General features: G+C 40.5%; 1 protein-coding gene across 1 annotated transcript in view; it reads right to left on the reverse strand.

Annotated features, from left to right (window-relative positions):
* LOC137425815 (uncharacterized) overlaps positions 1 to 18,687 on the reverse strand; it is a 1,363,480-nt gene that overhangs the window by 84,280 nt on the left and 1,260,513 nt on the right. Inside the window, exons 101-107 of the mRNA XM_078775194.1 lie at positions 14,359 to 14,567; positions 12,026 to 12,095; positions 9,716 to 9,883; positions 8,415 to 8,531; positions 6,390 to 6,632; positions 6,041 to 6,184; positions 2,348 to 2,538 (exon numbers count right to left, since the gene is read on the reverse strand). Coding sequence (XP_078631320.1) covers positions 2,348 to 2,538; positions 6,041 to 6,184; positions 6,390 to 6,632; positions 8,415 to 8,531; positions 9,716 to 9,883; positions 12,026 to 12,095; positions 14,359 to 14,567 — 1,142 coding nt within the window. The remainder of the gene's footprint in view (positions 1 to 2,347; positions 2,539 to 6,040; positions 6,185 to 6,389; positions 6,633 to 8,414; positions 8,532 to 9,715; positions 9,884 to 12,025; positions 12,096 to 14,358; positions 14,568 to 18,687) is intronic.

Here is an 18,687-nt window from a genome sequence, read left to right on the forward strand (position 1 = left end):
GGATGTGTGTACACAAACACATACACACGACATTCAGACATTGAACATTATATATTTGGACTTATCAATAAGAACAAGCTCTGCCTACACATCCAACCTGTCCACCAAATTTCATCCAAATCTGTCTAACTTTTTGAGATATCCTGATCACAGGCAAACAGACAGACGGGGTGAAAACATAAGCTCCGTCCACCTTCGGTGGTGGAGGTAACAAAGACAGTACATGACAGACAAATAAACAGGGTAATATTAAACCAAGAAGCTCTTCAGGCTTTGGGCAGACTGACAAACAGATGCTGCTACTCACGATAATAGCCCCCTGTAGGACAGTTAGTGCACAAGTATGAGAAGATTTTACTCCACACCTTTGGTCCAATTCCATGGAGGGAGCATCCATCATCCATGTGTAAACATGTAATTATTCATGGATGAACATCATCAGCATGGAGCAGTCAGCCCACACTTAGCTGGAAGAGTGAGATATATCACTACAGCCGGACTTTTTTTTCACCGTCACAACACTTGCGAGCTTCAATTGAGGGGAAGCATCACAAGGAAGCTGAGACCCAGGCGGTTAGGCCTGGACTTTTATGGTTGTTGTGGTTTTTGAGTCACCAGTAAATCCCAATTCATCCACCCAATCATGCTTCACTTTGAAATTGATGTGTAATTATCATGGCTGCCTGGCTAGGTCTGTTTATGTGAGCAACAAGTTGGGTGATGTGTGTCAGGTACATCCTGTTGGTCACGATCCATATGGCAATAGTCGATGTGGCACATGTTTATTGATCCCGTAACATTTAAAGAGTTTATATTTGATCAACAGGTGTACAGAATTTGATTTCCGATCAAAAATAATGAGCTCCGTACTCAGATAGGAGTACAGAGCAGGAAAACCTAATTTACAATCAATGTGATCATTTTGTGGAAAAGAACATAGGTTTTCCAAATACAACAACAACATGCATTTTAAGGCCATTTTCCCTGCTAGAGCGGGGGTTAGCCTTGCGGTCCCCATGACAATCTTGAAGACAATCTTGAAGACAATCTTGAAGATCTTGAACAATCTTGAACAAAATAGGTTTTCCAAATAAAAACCAAAAATGTTTCTGGGATGTTGTATTTTTCAATATATTTCTGGGTTTCTGATGTTTCTGGGTTTTTAAGGCCATTTTCCCTGCTAGAACGGGGGTTAGCCTTGCGGTCCCTATGACAATCTTGAAGACAATCTTGAAGATCTTCTTGAACAATCTTGAACAAAATAGGTTTTCCAAATAAAAACCAAAAATGTTTCTGGGATGTTGTATTTTTCAATATGTTTCTGGGTTTCTGATGTTTCTGGGTTTTTAAGGCCATTTTCCCTGCTAGAACGGGGGTTAGCCTTGCGGTCCCTATGACAATCTTGAAGACAATCTTGAAGATCTTCTTGAACAATCTTGAACAAAATAGGTTTTCCAAATAAAAACCAAAAATGTTTCTGGGATGTTATATTTTTCAATGAGAACTTGTTTAATCAGTGATTACAAAAGACAAATGGCTGCCAATCAATGGAATACTGCTCTCCCCTCTGGGCTGGTGCTCCTGCCTCACACCTAGCTCGTCTTCACGCTGTTGAAACCAAAGCATTCAGAATCATTGGAATCTCCCATGATGAAGCTACCTCCGAGGGCCTTTCACTTACTCACCGCAGGCAGGTTGGTGGTCTTTCTGTCTTCTACCGACTCCGCTCTGGCCTTGCTCCTCCAGCTCTCTCTGGGCTCTGTCCCCCAAATATTCCCAAAGGTCGCACAAGATCTGCCAGCAACCCTCTTATGGTTAAACTGCCAAAATCAAGACTCTCTGCTCACCTTCACTCTTTCATTCCTCTTTACTCCTGCCTCTGGAACAAACTCCCCCACTCCCTTCAATCCCACTCCTCCCTCCAGGTCTTTAAAACAGCTGTTCACCACCATCTCTTATCTTCCCCCATCCAAAACCTTGATCTGTTCTACCCCCGCTAATTTCACCCCAAATCCTCTTTTTTGAAATACCAACTTCTTTCCTGAAAGTCCTTGGTGTCCTTGTGTTTATACTTTTCCCACCCCCCCCCCCCCCTTCCCATGCCGCCTCCCCCCCAAGCCCTCTCCCTCCAACACATTCCCGATGTCCCTCACAAATGTTGTGCTTTTGTGCTTCCCCTTCTCTCCCCATCTGTTCTCCCACTCTCCTTTTTATACACTTTGTTTGTTTGTCTGTTTGATTTGTTTGTGTGATAAATGTTAGCTCTTTCACGAGCCTCGATTATGTATGCAAAAAAAAAACCAAAAAAAAAAAACCCTAGGTAATTCAAAACAGAAATCAGACATGCCTTGAATGTGCTGTTGCTATCTCCAGTTTCCAATGAAGATTCGTGTTCATAGTCACAAGTTCCGTTGTTCATACAGCCACACACAACGAGACTGAGAGCAAGCTGTCCAGTGACATTGTCTTTATTTGTAGCGAGTATGATGGCAAATGTGGGATCCACCGATGTGGGACGCCATGTCAACAAGCCATTCGCTGAGGTAGGAACAAAATTGTAACAGTGGAGTGTGAAAAAACAAAAGATCAATAAATTCACAACAGAAATATTCTCAAGCCAAACAAAGGCAGTTTTCCATGGATATCTGCCAATAGATCTTTCATACAACACTCAGAACTTACCATCGCATAAAAAGAACATCTCAAAGAACAAGTCTTGTATATGTGTTATAACAAGAAATTTACCGAAATATTTTCAGGATTTTTACCATAATTTTGACTTTTTGAAAGAAAAAAATTATCCTTATTTCTATTCTCTTATACTTCTGAGCATGGCAAACCATGGCGTGATTCAGACACCATTCAGAGGACCACAAACATACATCAATAGGAAGTTCAGTCATGCAAACAAACTCCTGGCTGTCCTATTATCAGACATGATCTTTCTTGGGCAAACCACATTTCCAAGCTGCCCTCCAAAACCATCCTGGGCATTCTGGGCACTGGGCATCCTCCATCGTGCAAAGTCCTTCTTTGGCACACCTGAACTTCTAATCATCGACAGGGTCTTCATCCGCTGCTTGATGGAGTAATGCTCTCCCCTCTGGGCTGGCTTCCCTGCTTCACATCTTGCTCAGCTTAAGGCCGTGGAAACCAAGGCCTCAAAGATAATTGGAATCTCCTGCGCTGAAGCTGAGTCAATGGATCTATCACTATGCCATCGCAAACAGGTTGGTGGTATCTCTGTCTCCTACTGCCTCCTTTCTGGTCTTGCACCCTCCGCTTTTTCCATGCTTTGCCCCACCTCCCCCATAGTTTCTGCAGGGCTCACACAGTCCACTCTCAACAACCTTCTGGTGAACCTATTTAAATCCAGGATCAGTGCTCACCTCCACTCATTTGTTCCTCTTTTTTCCTGCCTCTGGAATCAACTTCCACATCCTCTTCAATCTCATTCTTCCCTCCAGGTCTACAAGACAGCTGTTCACTACCATCTCAGATAGTCACCAATCGAAAATCATGATCATTTATATCCTCTTTAACCTCCCTCCCTGCCTCCCCACCCCACCAAAATCCTTCCTCCTCACAGTTTTCTAGTTTTACCTCCCTTGGTGTTTCCTTCTGGGCCCATCTTGCCGAACCCATGTATGAATGTTTTGCATCCTGCTTTTGTCTGTTACGTCCTGATCCATTCAGTGTACTGGCTCTTCAACGAGCCTCGACCATGTATACAAAAAATACTGTGCAACATCTCCACTGATGCTTGTCCTTGTGAAATATACTGCCATTTTTACCCAACGCACGCGAAACGAAAAGCAGGGTTTTAAAGCAATTGGTTCATGTCCATCCCATCAATCCATCATTGTTTCTGTGTCTATAAAAGTCAGTTTATGATCGAGGAACAACTTATTTAATTTGAATGTTATATTTTGAACAGGAATTGTAACATCAGTAGGAAAGCAAACCTGCTGTTTTACAGTAATTTGTCTCTGAATTTGTCCTGATCACACATGTGCATGGAAGAGTGAGATAATTTTTTTCAGTCTGTCTGCCTGTCTGGCAGTGAAACAAAATTGAAAACCATTTCAAACAGGAAACGTGCTGTTTTTAAGGATGTCATAAAGTACACATACAACAGCCATGGATAACCAATGTAACGTGGTAGATAATAGGGTGGTGCAATATACACTGCTAAAATGGCGGTATAAAATGGTGGTAAATTACTGATATAATTTATTTATACAACTTTTACAATCTTTTTTTTTTTTTTTTTAATCGAATTATATGTTTGAACAATGTAGAACACAAATTGCCTTCTTGTCACTTTCAAGAACCTCCAGTTTATCAGTACTTTGGGCATGCTAAATAGGGTGGTGTATAAGTGTGTCAATTGTGCTAACCTTCTGGAATTTTTCACATGATCTTTAATATCGTTCTTTTATTTAAATTTGAGTATGTATATACTTAAACACCACATTGGGTATCGTGTTCTATGAACTCTCTGGTGTCTGCTGTTGTATGTTCATCAAAATTTATTTGAAACGAATTCAGTGGTACTACTTTTATTATCTTTTCTGGTAAACTATTCTACTCATTAATATAATAGAGTTTAAAATTTCCTTATCTCGTTTATGTCATTCCTCTCAACTTCATATATATGTCCTTCCATGCAATTCCTATTATCTTGTACTATTTCTCAAAAAATAACTTCTTAAATATACATTGCCTATCCCCTTTATTATCCTAAATACTTCCATCCTATCTGCATTCAATCTCTTCCAGAATGTAAGCATTCCTATCTTTTAAATGTTTCATCTGAACCAAACCATGCCAACCCTGGAACCATTCTCGTTTCACGACACTGAACCCCTTCTATTGGTTTCTTGTCATTAATGAATAACCGATCTTTAAGGATGGGGATAATTACCCCAGAATTATGGACAGCATAATTCTCCCAGAATTATAAAGGACGGCATCATTTCCCCAGAATTATAAACGACGGGATCATTTCCCCAGAATTATAAAGGACGAGATCATTTCCCCAGATTTATAATGAACTGGATAATTCCCCCAGAATTGCCGACAGCATAATTTCCGCAGAATTACAGATTGAATAATTACCCCCACACTTATAGATTGGATAATTACCCCAGAATTAAACATGGGATAATTACCCCAAATTTACGGACAGGATAACATCCCCAGAATTAAACATGGGATAATTACCCCAGAATTACGGATGGGATAATTCCCTGAGAATTATAAAGAATGGGATAATTACCCCCACAATTATGGATTGGATAATTACCCCAGAATTAAACATGGGATAATTACCCCAGAATTACAGACAGGATTATGGTAAACTATTTGTTTGTTATGGTAAACTATCCCCAGAATTACAGATGGGATAATTCTCTCAGAATTATAAAGGATGGGATAATTACCCCAGAATTACGGATGGGATAATTACCCCCGAATTCCAGATTGGATAATTACATCAGAACTAATGATGGGATAATTACCCCAGAATTATGGACGGGGAAATTCCCCCAGAATTATTGAATGCATAAGTGCCCCAGAATTACAGACTAGTTCCCCAGGAATTGCCCTATTTTATTGTGATTTGTCACACGCCCTGGTCCGGAAGCGGCTGCCTTGTCATACATAATTACATCGAGAGAATGGGGTGCTCCCACAACCGTGAATCGCTGGAACTTTAAGTTTTATTTTAAACCCACAAAGCTTCCTGTCTACACGCCGAGTATAATCAGAAGTGTTCAAGTCATTCCATCCAGTGGTTCATGAGTACACAAAAGTTAAACAAACAAACAAACAAATACGCAAACACATACTTCTCAAATTACATATACATCGTTATATTTCTATAACAAGAAGCCAATGAAAACCAAATACAATTTTCTAGAAATTGTCAAATCACTTTTCAAAGGGTTTCTATTTTTATTTTCCATAAGTATGAAAATTACAATGAATCCTGCAAAAATATGAATCAAAACACAATATAGATTGAGACAACTCTTACCTGTGATGCTTATCTCGGTCGAGTTTGCTTCCAAAGAAAATGTAACATTTTCATTTTCATGATCAGTTTCATATTTTGTTGAAAATTCATTGTCAATTGGAGATTGAAGTTCGTCTTTACCAGTTATGTTTGGTGGATAGGTATCTGAAAGAGAAATATTTAGTGCTCTCTGGTTATCTAATAAATTAATGGTAAACATCTTGTCTGGTGGTACTATATATGTGACAGGGGTAAAGAGCAAAACCAGTGTGTTTTCAAATAGCACAGAGGACACTCAATGCGGCTGTAATATTAGAGGTAATCAATAAAAGGGGACCACTATTAATTTGTGCAAAATGAGGCTACTTACTGAGTGATAATTTGGTTCTTTCCATTTGCTGTTTTGCTGTTTTTGTGGCTTCTCCAACTTCTGGGTCATTTGTTGTCAGGAAGTCAAACAAGCAGGAAGTGTCATTTCCACAGATTTCTTTTCCTTTTTCAAGGTCAGCAAGAGAGGCATTGCTTATGACATCATCCATGAAGATTGGTGTAAAACGAATCCTGGTTTTTTTCGCAGATTCAGACATAATGCTCTCATTTCCTAAGACCTCCCCTGGAAAGCAAAAAACAATCAAAGCTTTAATGTATTAGTTTGAAAACATCAAGTGGAATATTGACAGATCCATGGGCGAGGTGAACCAGTAGAAGTCCAGAAAGTCCCTCTCAATTCCAAAACTACTTTCAACTGGAACAGCACTTGTTAGAGTGCATGACTCCACCAGGCTGAACACTTTACGTTATGTATCCCACTGATAGGCTGGATCTGGATCTGGACCTGAAAAAAAAAAAATCGAATCGGCTTGTTCTGCTAACATAACGAACTCATCGACATTGTTTTGTCATAACTCATCCACAACTTTTTGAAATGCATTGTTATATATCATTTTTGACCCCTCTCTCAATGCTGACGAATCACTGAATTTTATTTTTTAATTGTATTGTATCCGGATTTGAAAGTCGGATCTTCACCAAATTCAAACCAGTTCATCCTCGTCACACACCCAAGTTTCATCCCAACATCACACACCCCAACCTGTCTACCAAGTTTCATCTGAATCAGTTCTTAACTTTCTGAGATATCCTGCTCACAGACAGACAAACGGACAAGAAATATGTCGTGCATTGCACAATATTTGTGAAATCTAAATAAACAATAGCAGCCATGGAAACAGCAATTGGACAATTTGGAAAATTTGTTTTGTATGTTGGAATGTGATCCATAACAAGTTTGGTTGATACAACAACAACAACAACAACAACAACATGCATTTTAAGGCCATGTTCCCTGCTAGAGCGGGGGTTAGCCTTGCGGTCCCCATGACAATCTTCTCCATTTTGCCCTATTTTCTGCATCTCTCCTTGTTAACCCCCTTGCCCGCATTTCTTCTTCCACCATCTTTAGCCAAGTCTTTCTCGGTCTTCCCCGTCCTCTACTTCCTTCTACATTAACTTCCATCACTCTTCTCAACCAGTCACTTTCATCCTTCCTCAATACATGACCAAACCATCTCAACCTGTTCCTCTTCACAGCATCAATCACAGGCAATATTCCCATCATCTTTCGCAATTCATCATTTGTCTTCCACAAATCTTCCACAATTCATCATAACCATCCCACAGGTTGATACATTTTCTAATTTCCACCTAATAGGTGTTTTACATGTTTTGGATGGCATTGACATTGACCTTTGACTAATTTTAACCAGATTGTATAAGACATATTCTACAAATGCGTACAATTAAGCTGTGTAAGTTTAAACCTGACATCTAGAATAATTCCTGAGGTTTGGCAATAATAAAATCACAAAAATACCCCATTTGATTTATAATGGGGTGAAATTATTAACAAAAAAAAATCCACATGGGATTTTTGCCTATGCCATTAACAAAGATGAGCAGAACCTGAAAAAGAGAAAGATACATTCAATTAACTAATTCTACTTTGCACCCTCTTAGCTTGGTAATGAGGTGGTTTACCAATGGGGGTCCTTTTGATTATCTTAGGGCATTTAATGAATGGTTTTAATGGTGTATGTAGGGTCCACACTCCACAGGGTCCTAAAGAGTCTTCGGGGTCTTTAGGATCTTAAAGAGTCTTTGGGGTATAAACAGTCCATTGAAGGACCCGGCGTTGCCCAGTGCTGTTCCAATCTTGTTGGCATTTTGAAGAAATCATTTTTTGTTGTTATTTTGGTGGGGGACTAACTCACTTCCCTGCACCCACTAATGAATAGGAGTTAGGGATCATTTAATATTACCTTTCACAAAGATACAAAGGCTTAGGCACTATTGAGCGATTACAAAAAAATCTAAAAATCCAACGTGAGTTACTTACATGTAAGTCCAAAATCAAAGTAGAGAGTCTTTTCACTTGGTGGCTCATCTTCATTAAATAGAATTACTCTTCCATTCCGGGTAGTGAAATCATCCTTTTCATTTCCATTAAATAAACCTGAAAATACATTACACCAAATACATCCAAATATTGAAAATACACCGAAATGGTTTGAGAACCATCTAATTACTTTCTGTTACAATGAAGTGGCATTTGAACAAAATTGTCATTGTTTTTAAAATTCCACCCCCACCCTAGCTGTTAACAACACCCTCACAGCCATCAAGTATGATTAGCTCTAACTCTCCATCAAGGAAGTAGTACAGTATATCTTAGAAAGCATTATCCGATACCAAATGTTTTTTTTATTTTTCATTTTTTTGGATACTCAGTAGAGGCTCATACAAGAGCGAACACGGAACATAAAATAAAGGGAGTGGGAGACAACAGGGGGAGAGAGAGGGAAACACAACAACATTAGAGAACAGGGACATTGGGAGATCTGTGGAAGAGAGATTGTTGGGGTGGGGTACACGGGATAAACACGATGGACACCACAAGGACTTTCAGGAAAGAAAACGGAATTTGAAGGATGTGGATTTGGGGTGTATTAACTCGGGTGGAAAAGATCACTGTTTTGGATGGGGGAAGACAAGAGATGGTGGTGGACAGCTGTTTTAAACACCTGGAGGGAGGGAGGAGTGGGATTGAAGAAAGTGTGTGAGTTTGTTCCAGAGGTGGGGAAAAAAAGAGGAATGAACGAGTGAGATGAGCAAAGCGTCTTGATTTTGGCAGTTTCACGAGAAGAGGGTTGCTGACATATCTTGTGCGTCCTGCAGGAATATTTGGGGGACAGAATACAGACAAAGCAGGGGGAGCAAGGCTGGAGAGGAGTCGGTAGAAGACAGAAAGACCACCAACATGCCTGCGGTGAGTGAGTGAAAGGCCCTTAGAATCAGCTTCATGGTGGGAGATTCCAATGATTCTGAAAGCCTTGGTTTCTACAGCTACAAGTTGTTGGATATCGATAATAGGTATGTACGTAGATTGACGAGATAATTAATTCTTACAGAATTGGACTTCAGCAACATTTAAAATTTAATATGTGAATGATGGGCTGATAATATTAAAATGAGGAAAGCATGTTTACTAACTTGTACAATTTTTTGGAATGATATGGTCTGAATTGATATGAACGTGATTATTTCACAAGTGAGTACTGATGAAAATACAAAATGAACAGAGCATTTCATTTGGTGACCATGTTCCTTCCACACTGCACCTGAATTTGCCTCACATACCTAGCAGACCTTGGGTGTTATTTTTGAAAGTAGATGGTAGACTAATGGTGAACTGGAGAGCACCGACTTTAGCTGTAACGTTGACTGAGGCCCCGCTTGGGAAAGAGACTGTCACGTAAGTTGGCGCCGAACGCCATAACGCCATGTTGTTGAAATCAATTTGCTCCTCTGAAAGAAAAGAAAAGAAAATGTGAAATCTTGAGGCCAATCTTCGCAGTCCTGATATGCAGCAGTACATTGTAATGACGAATTAATTTATTAGATTGGACATCATTCTCAAATTAAGAATGAATTAATGAATGAATCTCAAATTAAGAATGTATCAATAATAGATTGAAATGCTGATTGAAGAATTTAGAAAATAGAGAGGGGTGGGGGGAGGGGTAACTCATCTTGCGGGGTTTCCAACATTAGAAATTTCCGCAAGGTTCTTCTTGAAAATCACATCTTAACAATTTTACATTTGAGCCATGATACCACATTGTTGCGTGTGTACTGTGTCATTTCTGGAGAGCTCTTTGATCCGACAATAAACAAAATAATCCAAAGATTCCATTCCATACCTGAGATAGATGGCTCGCATAATTGGGAAATAATTTATGCATCGTTTGCCTGAAATTTCTGTACAACGCGGGCTCGATCCAAGCACCCGTCAGAATGGCAATGCTATCAGGGCACGAGTTGAAATGTGGAAAAATCACCATTAATCATAGACGATCGATTGGGATTTGAATGAGCCATAATATGTTGACTAACTTTATGAATTGGTGTAAGTAGACTGATTTGTGTCCTGTGTGTTTATCAAAGTTGTATTGCCAATGAAATGTTTTCATGTTGAATTTACTGCTCAGTTTTAAACATTGCTTTATACGAACTAATAGCCCGTTAAACTAGATGGTATTCATAGAATACTTGCCCTGCGCAGTCAACTTATTGCGAGCCAACTCTTCTGTTTTTGAACATTTTTTTTTCTTTGATCCAATATGGCTGCCAGACCACGTGAGCGATTACATCATAAATTTATATTCTCCAATATAATTGTTGCATAGATTACGCTCAATAAATTTCAAACTGATTAGACGAAGCGTTGTCCCAGTCGAATTATGACGTCATCATTATGGCATCAATGACGTCATCGTTAACGACACCTATTCCCCATATGGAATTCTTTACAATGAGCCATGCTTCAATTTTTTTCCAGAGAGCGGTTTTGGAGATATAGAGATGCAACGTTTTCTGTTTTTCCAAGATGGCGCCTGTACCACAAGACCTATGACGTCATGATTATCATTAAAATATTCTAAAGGAGGCGCTCCTATGGTGAAAATTTCGTGTCCATCAGACCAACAGTTGCTGAAAAAAATTAATAATGATTGGATAAGTGTTGTATTTGTCGAATAATGACGTCATAACGAAGGCATCAATGACATCATCATTAACATATCTTATTCCCCATGGGTAGTAGTTGACAATGAGCCAGGTCTCAATTTTTTCAATGTAGTGGTTTCAGAGATATAGAGGTGCGAAGTTTTTCCAAGATGGCGACTGTACCACATGACCTATGACATCATAATAATCATTAAAATATTCTACAGGAGGAGGCGCTCCTTTGGTGAAAATCTCATGTCAATCGGATCAACGGTTGCCGAGAAAATTGAATTTTTAAAATGCAGACACGGACGGCACACGCACGCACCTGAATGCTTAACCCCGGATTTCACTTCGCGAGCGCAGGGTAACTACTCAAGTCGATAAAGTGAAACCAGCTGTTTCTGCAACAACCGTCCTACATTTAAATATGACAATTTTATCTCAAACAAAACCTCAGTATTAAAATCGGGTAATTGTCAGACTTGTTTGAGACTTTTATTTTCTTTCTGGCACAGTCAAGTAGAAATTGCCAGAAGTCCAAGTCCATAACCACTGGAGTTGTTTGATAAATGCGTGTGGGACGTTCACTCATGGTTCAAATCTCGTCAGCCATTAAATGCCACGATGTGTTTTTAATCTCAAGCTCAGTAAGCATGAGGGCAGGAATGTGAATAAGGTTGGCAATGCAAGATTAGATTCGTGATAAGAGACTTTAATGGCATTAAATCGTGTGAAGTGACATATAACACGTTCACTTTGTGTCAATAGCAGCACGATTGCTGGATCCGCCAGAGATGTTGCAAAGCCATATGTACCAACAATGATCAGTTTGCCAGAGTCAAAGATCAGCCAGTCAGAGGAAGATAATTGCATGTGACATTTTGCATAATCTTGCATTCAAGTTGCACATTTGGTGTTCAGTGTTTGCATTTCATTTACCTGTGACATTAAATTCTGTTCCATTCAACCAAAGGGTGGTGTCATTTGTTCCATTCAGTTTCCATTCCACCTGAGAAAAAAAACAAAAAAAAACAATAATGAGTCTCTTTTACTATTGCAAGCTCATCCTGAATTCTGAGTCAATGAAGGGAAGATTGTTTTTGACAAGCAGAATGTCACAACAAAGTTTCAGGCTGAAAGTTTTCTGAAACTGCCTCCCGTCTCCCCTCCACCACCACCCTCCCACTTCCTCACCACCACAAAAACCTTAGCCACTCATAAGCTGAAATAAATGATTACCAGTACCTTCCATGTTCTTGCTTCCTGAAATGGAATTGGTATCTCTTCGCTTTAAAGTTCTGTTCAAAATTTTTGCTTCACCCTTTTGGAATATTGATACAAACGAATAAATTTGGTGGCATATGGAAAACGAGTGGCATATGGAAAAAGTGTATGAAACGTTATGTTAATTCGTTCGAAGGTGGACGACACGAAGGTGGACGACAAGAACGACATGATGGACGAGATTGGTGGAAAAATTGTGAAGTTAGCCAGAAGTTTAGAGCTCGAAGTTGTCGTGGAAGAATTGGTGGAGTTTTCGCCGGCGGAGTTATTTAATGAAGACTTAATTGAATTAGAGGAGCAGCAAGTGGCAGAAGAAGAGCGAAAAAAGAAGAGGACAAACCGGAGAAGACGTTCACTGTGAAAGGATTGGCTGAAGCATTCGCCATCTTCAATAAAGGCCTACAGGTGATCGACAGTATGGACATGAATGTCGATCGTTTTGCCAAGTTCGACCGACAACTACAAGAGCCTCGTCGTTGTTATAAAGAAATATACGACGAGAAAAAGAAGCAAACTGTGCAGTCTACTCTCGACGTTTTCTTAAAAGAAAACGACTCCTGCCACCACCCCCCCCCCCCCCCCCCTCTCCCTCTCATCATCTCCCACAGCATCCACCTCTGCCTCACCACTGATGGATGACTGATTAGTGTGTTTATATGTGTTTATGTTATAGGGTACTTCATCACTTCTTATTACAGTGCCACATTATTTGTGTACCTCATTATGTACCTGTATTTTTGTAAGCTTTTTTTTGTACAGTAAAACGCATTGTAATGTCATAAAGTCTTTTATTTCAATCCTTTTATTTATTTTACTTATTGTGCAGTGTATGGATTGGATTGGATTATGGGATTTAGGCTGTATGACTTTTAACAAATGATGCTATGGTGGAATGTGGACTTGGAAATATGTAATAAGTAATACAAGCGTGACTCGGCATGCCTCACCACACGTCGTTTCAGAGGGGTAGGCATCTTTGACCATTTTGGTGTCGTTTGGGTTTCATGGTGTTTTGGGTCTTCAGGGTCTTTTGGGTCTTTGGTGTCTTCAGAGGCTTTGGGGTCTTAAGGGTCTTCGGTGTCTTTTGGGTCTTTTGGGTCTTAAGGTTATTTTGGTTCTTCTTGGTATTTAAGGGTCTTTGGGTCTTTTTGGGTATTCGGGGTGTTTTGGGTCTTCGGGGTCTTTTGGGTCTTCAGGGTGTTTTGGGTCTTCGGGGTGTTTTGGGTCTTCAGGGTGTTTATATCCCCCCTGTTATATCCCCCCAAATATCCCTCCCCCCTGTTTGGGACCATGAGGGAATATAAAGGCTGCTTCTTGAGACTTTCAGCGAGAGCAGATTATGATGAATGCTTGTGCAGCATTATGATCTGTCTCTCCTATGTATACATAGTCATTTTGGGACCAAAGCTCTTATAAATGAATATTTTAATAAAACGATTCAATGAACTTTTGGGTTGGTGGTCTTTCGGGGTAAGACCCTCGAGTTCTCCGTCCACAGTAGTTGCGTAAGGATTTAACCTCAGCTGGACAAAAGTGCTTGAGCTGTTCAGCACTGTACACAATCTGACCACGTGACTGTTGTATCTTTCATGCCTTCACAGTCGTCTCCTCCACAAGATTGATGAAAGCAAGGAAATAACATGTTCAACGGAGACAGAAAAAAGTGCAGCGACCTCCACCCAAATTAAACCAGGTAGGATTGATGCATCACCACTCTGAATGTGACGGTTCACTACCATGGGGAATGAGGCACGACAGCAGTAGGTATACGGCACCAATCTTAAGTATCTCCCTATGGGTGATACTGGTAGGTAGGTAACATACATTGAGATTACGCTCAAGAAAAGTTTCAATGAAACACGATAGAGGAAATGGTTGATACTGGTTTGTCAGGTTCAGATAATGTGAGTGACTCGTTGAAAAAATAAAGCACACTGGTTGTAATCAAGGTAACATATAATGCATACAAACAATCAGGAAAAAATTACCGTCAAACCATCGTCTTCTTTTGCTGCCAAAAGAACAAAGTTTGTAGCCGGGAGGTTTTGGGAAGGCCCAGCCCGTTGGGTACGGCCCTGCATTGTCAAGAAGGTGCCGTTTGTGTTTCTTCCTTGCAGAATGACAAAATCACCAAGACCGTTGAAGGTGTAGCTGACTCCATCCAGAGTAGTGAGATGAGGATCTCCAAAGAAAGAAGCTAGACAACAAGGATATCGCACAAGCAGTCAGACAAAGTTTTTGTGTTTAGATTGATAAAACATAAAATACTAGAACGGCACTCGGTTGAGCGTCTAAGTCCACCAGGCTGAACAGTTTATGTTTTGTATCCCAATGATAGGCTGGATCTGGATTCAGACCTGAAGCAAAATCGAATCGGCTTGTTCTTGTCACCGAACCAACTCGTCCACCAAGTTTAGTCATAACTCGTCCATAACTATTAGAGATATCCTGCTATGTATCGGTTTCATCCCCATCACTCAATGGTGAAGAATCACTTTATAAACGAAATAACTCTCGTATCCGAATCCACATTTAGATCTTCACTAAAATCGAATCGACTCGTCCTTGTCATACACCCAACCTCTCCACCAAGTTTGTCGGAATCCGTCCAAAACTTTTTGAGATATCCTGCCATGTATCGTTTTTAGCCCTATCGCCCAATGGTGAAGAATCACTTAAAAAATTATAGCAGCCGGATCCGGATCTTCACCAAATTCGAATCATTTCGTCCTTGTCACATACGCTACCTCTTCACAAAATTTCGTCCGAATCTGTCCACACATTTTTGAGATATCTTGTTCACAGACAAACAGACAGACAGGGCTGAAAACATAACCTACATACACCTTCTGTGGCGGAGGTGAAAATACATCACTGTAAAATGATTCACAAAACAGCGACCCATGCGTGGTTATAATGAGTGGATCAGTTTGTGTCTTTGGAACAAAACAAAACATTTTGATCATGGATTCAAATGGTGAAAGCAACTTTGCTAATGACCCCAGGAAAGGTGTCTTAGCCATTTGAATCCATGGCTGTTTCGCCTTCCACTCTGAAAACGTAACTCCAGATGCTGTAAGCCAAGATTTAAATCCAATACCCGATGCGGATTAGTCCAGTTACTCCTCAATTCTAATGTCCTTGTAATTTATGAGGTTAAACTCTCACATCTTCCAAAGTCATTCTCCTGCACATTTTACAAGCATATGAGCACAAACAAACTCCTCCATTAACTGTATAAATTGCTCAAAAATGTGTTTTTAGGCAAAACGAGTTTTCAGTCTTGTGATCCAAATGCCAACCACGCACTCATTGGATACCACAGGTTTGATGCAGATGATGAAGTCTTTGACAAAATATGTGATGGCTTAACATTGAATTAAAAATTAACATTCCTCTCAAATTAGTTATTTAACTGTGTTAATTATTATATTTGTACTGTACAATGAAATTGTAACCCATGGGGTTTGTTCGTGCTCTTTCTTGGAAATATTTTATCCTCCAAATGAGTTTCTTGAAATGATGATACATTTGCCTATCAAATAAACCATCTATGAACAGTCTTTAAATCATCGTAAACCTATAGCAGTTGGGCATGCGATGAAAGAAACCATTTATTTGGGGAAATTTGTTTTTATCACCTTTATTAGCGATAAACCATTCGGACCTAAACCACGCGACTGATAGGCTAGCCCTATTCACATTTTATAAATTGTAATAAATTTAAGATGAAAGACCTTCAAGGTGAAACAGATATTATTGGAGGGCATTATGCTATGTGGTCTATGATCTCCTAATTAGTCCGGCAGCTGCTGCGCTCAACCTCGCTTTGGCATCCTAGGTTTTTTTTGGTGGACTTTGCTTGCCACGTCCACCAATTTGAAAAATAAATAATTTTACTGGACTTCTATCAGCAATAAGCAACTTGAGATACTTAGCATAAAACCAAATGGCTGCCAAAATAACAAATGTCTTCCTGAACAAAACAAAGTATTGTCAGGTTGCTAAATAATGTATATTTCACTCAGGTCCTCACTATAGACAAGTTTGAGGTCACATACTCGAAGTATTGTTTGTATTACGTGGCTAATTTTCATAAATTCAAGATTGATAGCGTGGCTAATTTACAACGATTTCAAAGGCTGAAGATGGTTTCGTGTAAATCGTGGTGGACAATTTTGATGCAAATATAGCATCTCATGATGGTAAATTGTCAACCCATTCTTTCGCAGTTCACACTTTCACATGGCATGACTTTGTGTTAAAACACACCAACAAGAACAGGACATACCATGCCTTAAGAAGACAGCGATGACAAAACAAATAGATTATGAGCTTGATGTTGCCAAATACAATGGCCCCAATAAAGCCAGCTCTGCCACCTCAGTTTCTGAAGAAGCAGGTTCCTCTGCTGAGTATCCTTGCCCACATGGTTGTGTCCCAGCAGAGAGTTAGTGAGAGTAACTTTACTTCCCTGACAGGTTGTAAAGAGAGATAACTGTCCTGAGTCCAATGGGTACAATACACGTTTGTGTTGTGAGCAAGGGAAATCTCCTGAGGCTAAAACTAAAGCAGTCTATCTACCACTAATTGATATGCCACCAGCACACCCTGGCACTATCATGACTGCCATGGGCAAAGCACAGAAATTAATTCAACAAAGTGGACAAGATTCCACACTGTTCACAGCTGATCAACCACTGCACAGGGTTGCAGCTGTAGGGGTTCAGTGGGCACATCCACATCTGATTCACAAATTAGGTGGAATGCATGTGCTGATGAATTTTGTGGGTGCCGTCGGAACATTGATGGCAGAGTCTGGCAGAGTCTGGCCAAGCACAGATTTTGGAGTTTGTATTTGGAGATGTGAGCAAAATGCTAACTGGAAAGAAGTTTCCAATGAATATGACATATGCGCAAGGTGGTTGAAGAGCTACTCAGAGATGTTGTCGGGCAAGGACAACTAAAGTGCAATGATCATCTCTTGACTGCTGGAACAGCTGGCATCTAGAAGTCGCACCACAAAGATGTGGGTAGACATCTTTGTAAAACCAGTACTTATAATGATGCTGTATTTATTTATTTATTTATTTTTGGGATACAAGATCGAGGCTCGTGTAAGAGCTAACATTAATAACTCTTGTATCCGAATCCACATTCAGATCTTCACTAAAATCGAATCGACTCGTCCTTGTCATACACCCAACCTCTCCACCAAGTTTGATGGCTGCTTGAAGACAGTGCAGTCGGCCTGAGTGAAATGCCAGACTCATCGACGGTGAGGTGGCTCTCTGAGAATGGCCAGAGAGATGTCCACTTTAACAAGCAAATGATCAGATGAACCGATTGGAGCAGAAGAAGAGCAGCAGACATTTGCAGGGAAGTTTGTCAAAACCAAGTCGAGAAGAGAAGATGCTCTGTTGGCTGAGATCCGGTTTGGGAAATTGACAGATTGTGTCAGTCCCAGTGAGTCACAGAATTCCTTTGCTGAGGGGCCATGGCTGGTGAGAGAGGAACCCACACCCAGCCAGCTGGCATGATGACAGTTGAAGTACTCGCATATGAGGAAGAGAGAGTTTGGATGAGTGGATAGAAGTTGGTCCATGCTGTCAGACAGCGAGATGTAAATGGAGTCATCACTGTGTGGAGGACGGTACAGACACATATGAACAAAAGGTGGGAGCGGAGAGGAAGCCGTAGCCAGAGGTACTCCTGGGGGTGGGGTGGAGAGAGGGCAGTACAAGGAGAGTGAGGAAGAGAGTTTGTGATAAAGATAGCAACCCCACCACCAGGACAGGGCTCAGGTATATCATACTGGAGGAGGGAGTAACCAGGAAGAGATATTAAGAAATCAGAGACATCTTGAAGGAGGAAGGTTTTTGTTCAGCAGATTAAGTCTGGTTTGTCAGAAGCAACCTGAATGGAGAGATCAATCAGGTTTGAGCAAAGGCGTCGGATGTTTGAGGTCCATACCGTGAAGGAAGAGGGAGGGGGAGCATCGGATACAGGACAGGGGAGGGGAGGGGTAGGGTAAGATGAGGGATGAGAGGGGGAGGTAGGGAGAGCTGATGACAGTGTGTCATAGATTTCAGAAGAGCTAGGAGAAAGGGAAGGATGAGGAGGACAAAAGGTTCGATGGTGATGGGATGAGGCACAGTGAGGAGTTGTTTGAGGGGCAGCAGGGTGAAGTAGAAGGTTGGAGGACGTAGAGATATGGGTTGGAAGGGAGAAGAACGGGGAGGAGGCAGCTTTGTGGGGGAGTTAAGAGAAAACTTTGAGGAGGATGGGTGAGAGGGGAGAATTGAAGAAAAATGTTG

This window comes from Myxine glutinosa, chromosome 4 (genome assembly GCF_964187855.1).
Source record: "Myxine glutinosa chromosome 4, kmMyxGlut1.1, whole genome shotgun sequence".
Classification (NCBI taxonomy): Eukaryota; Metazoa; Chordata; class Myxini; order Myxiniformes; family Myxinidae; genus Myxine; species Myxine glutinosa.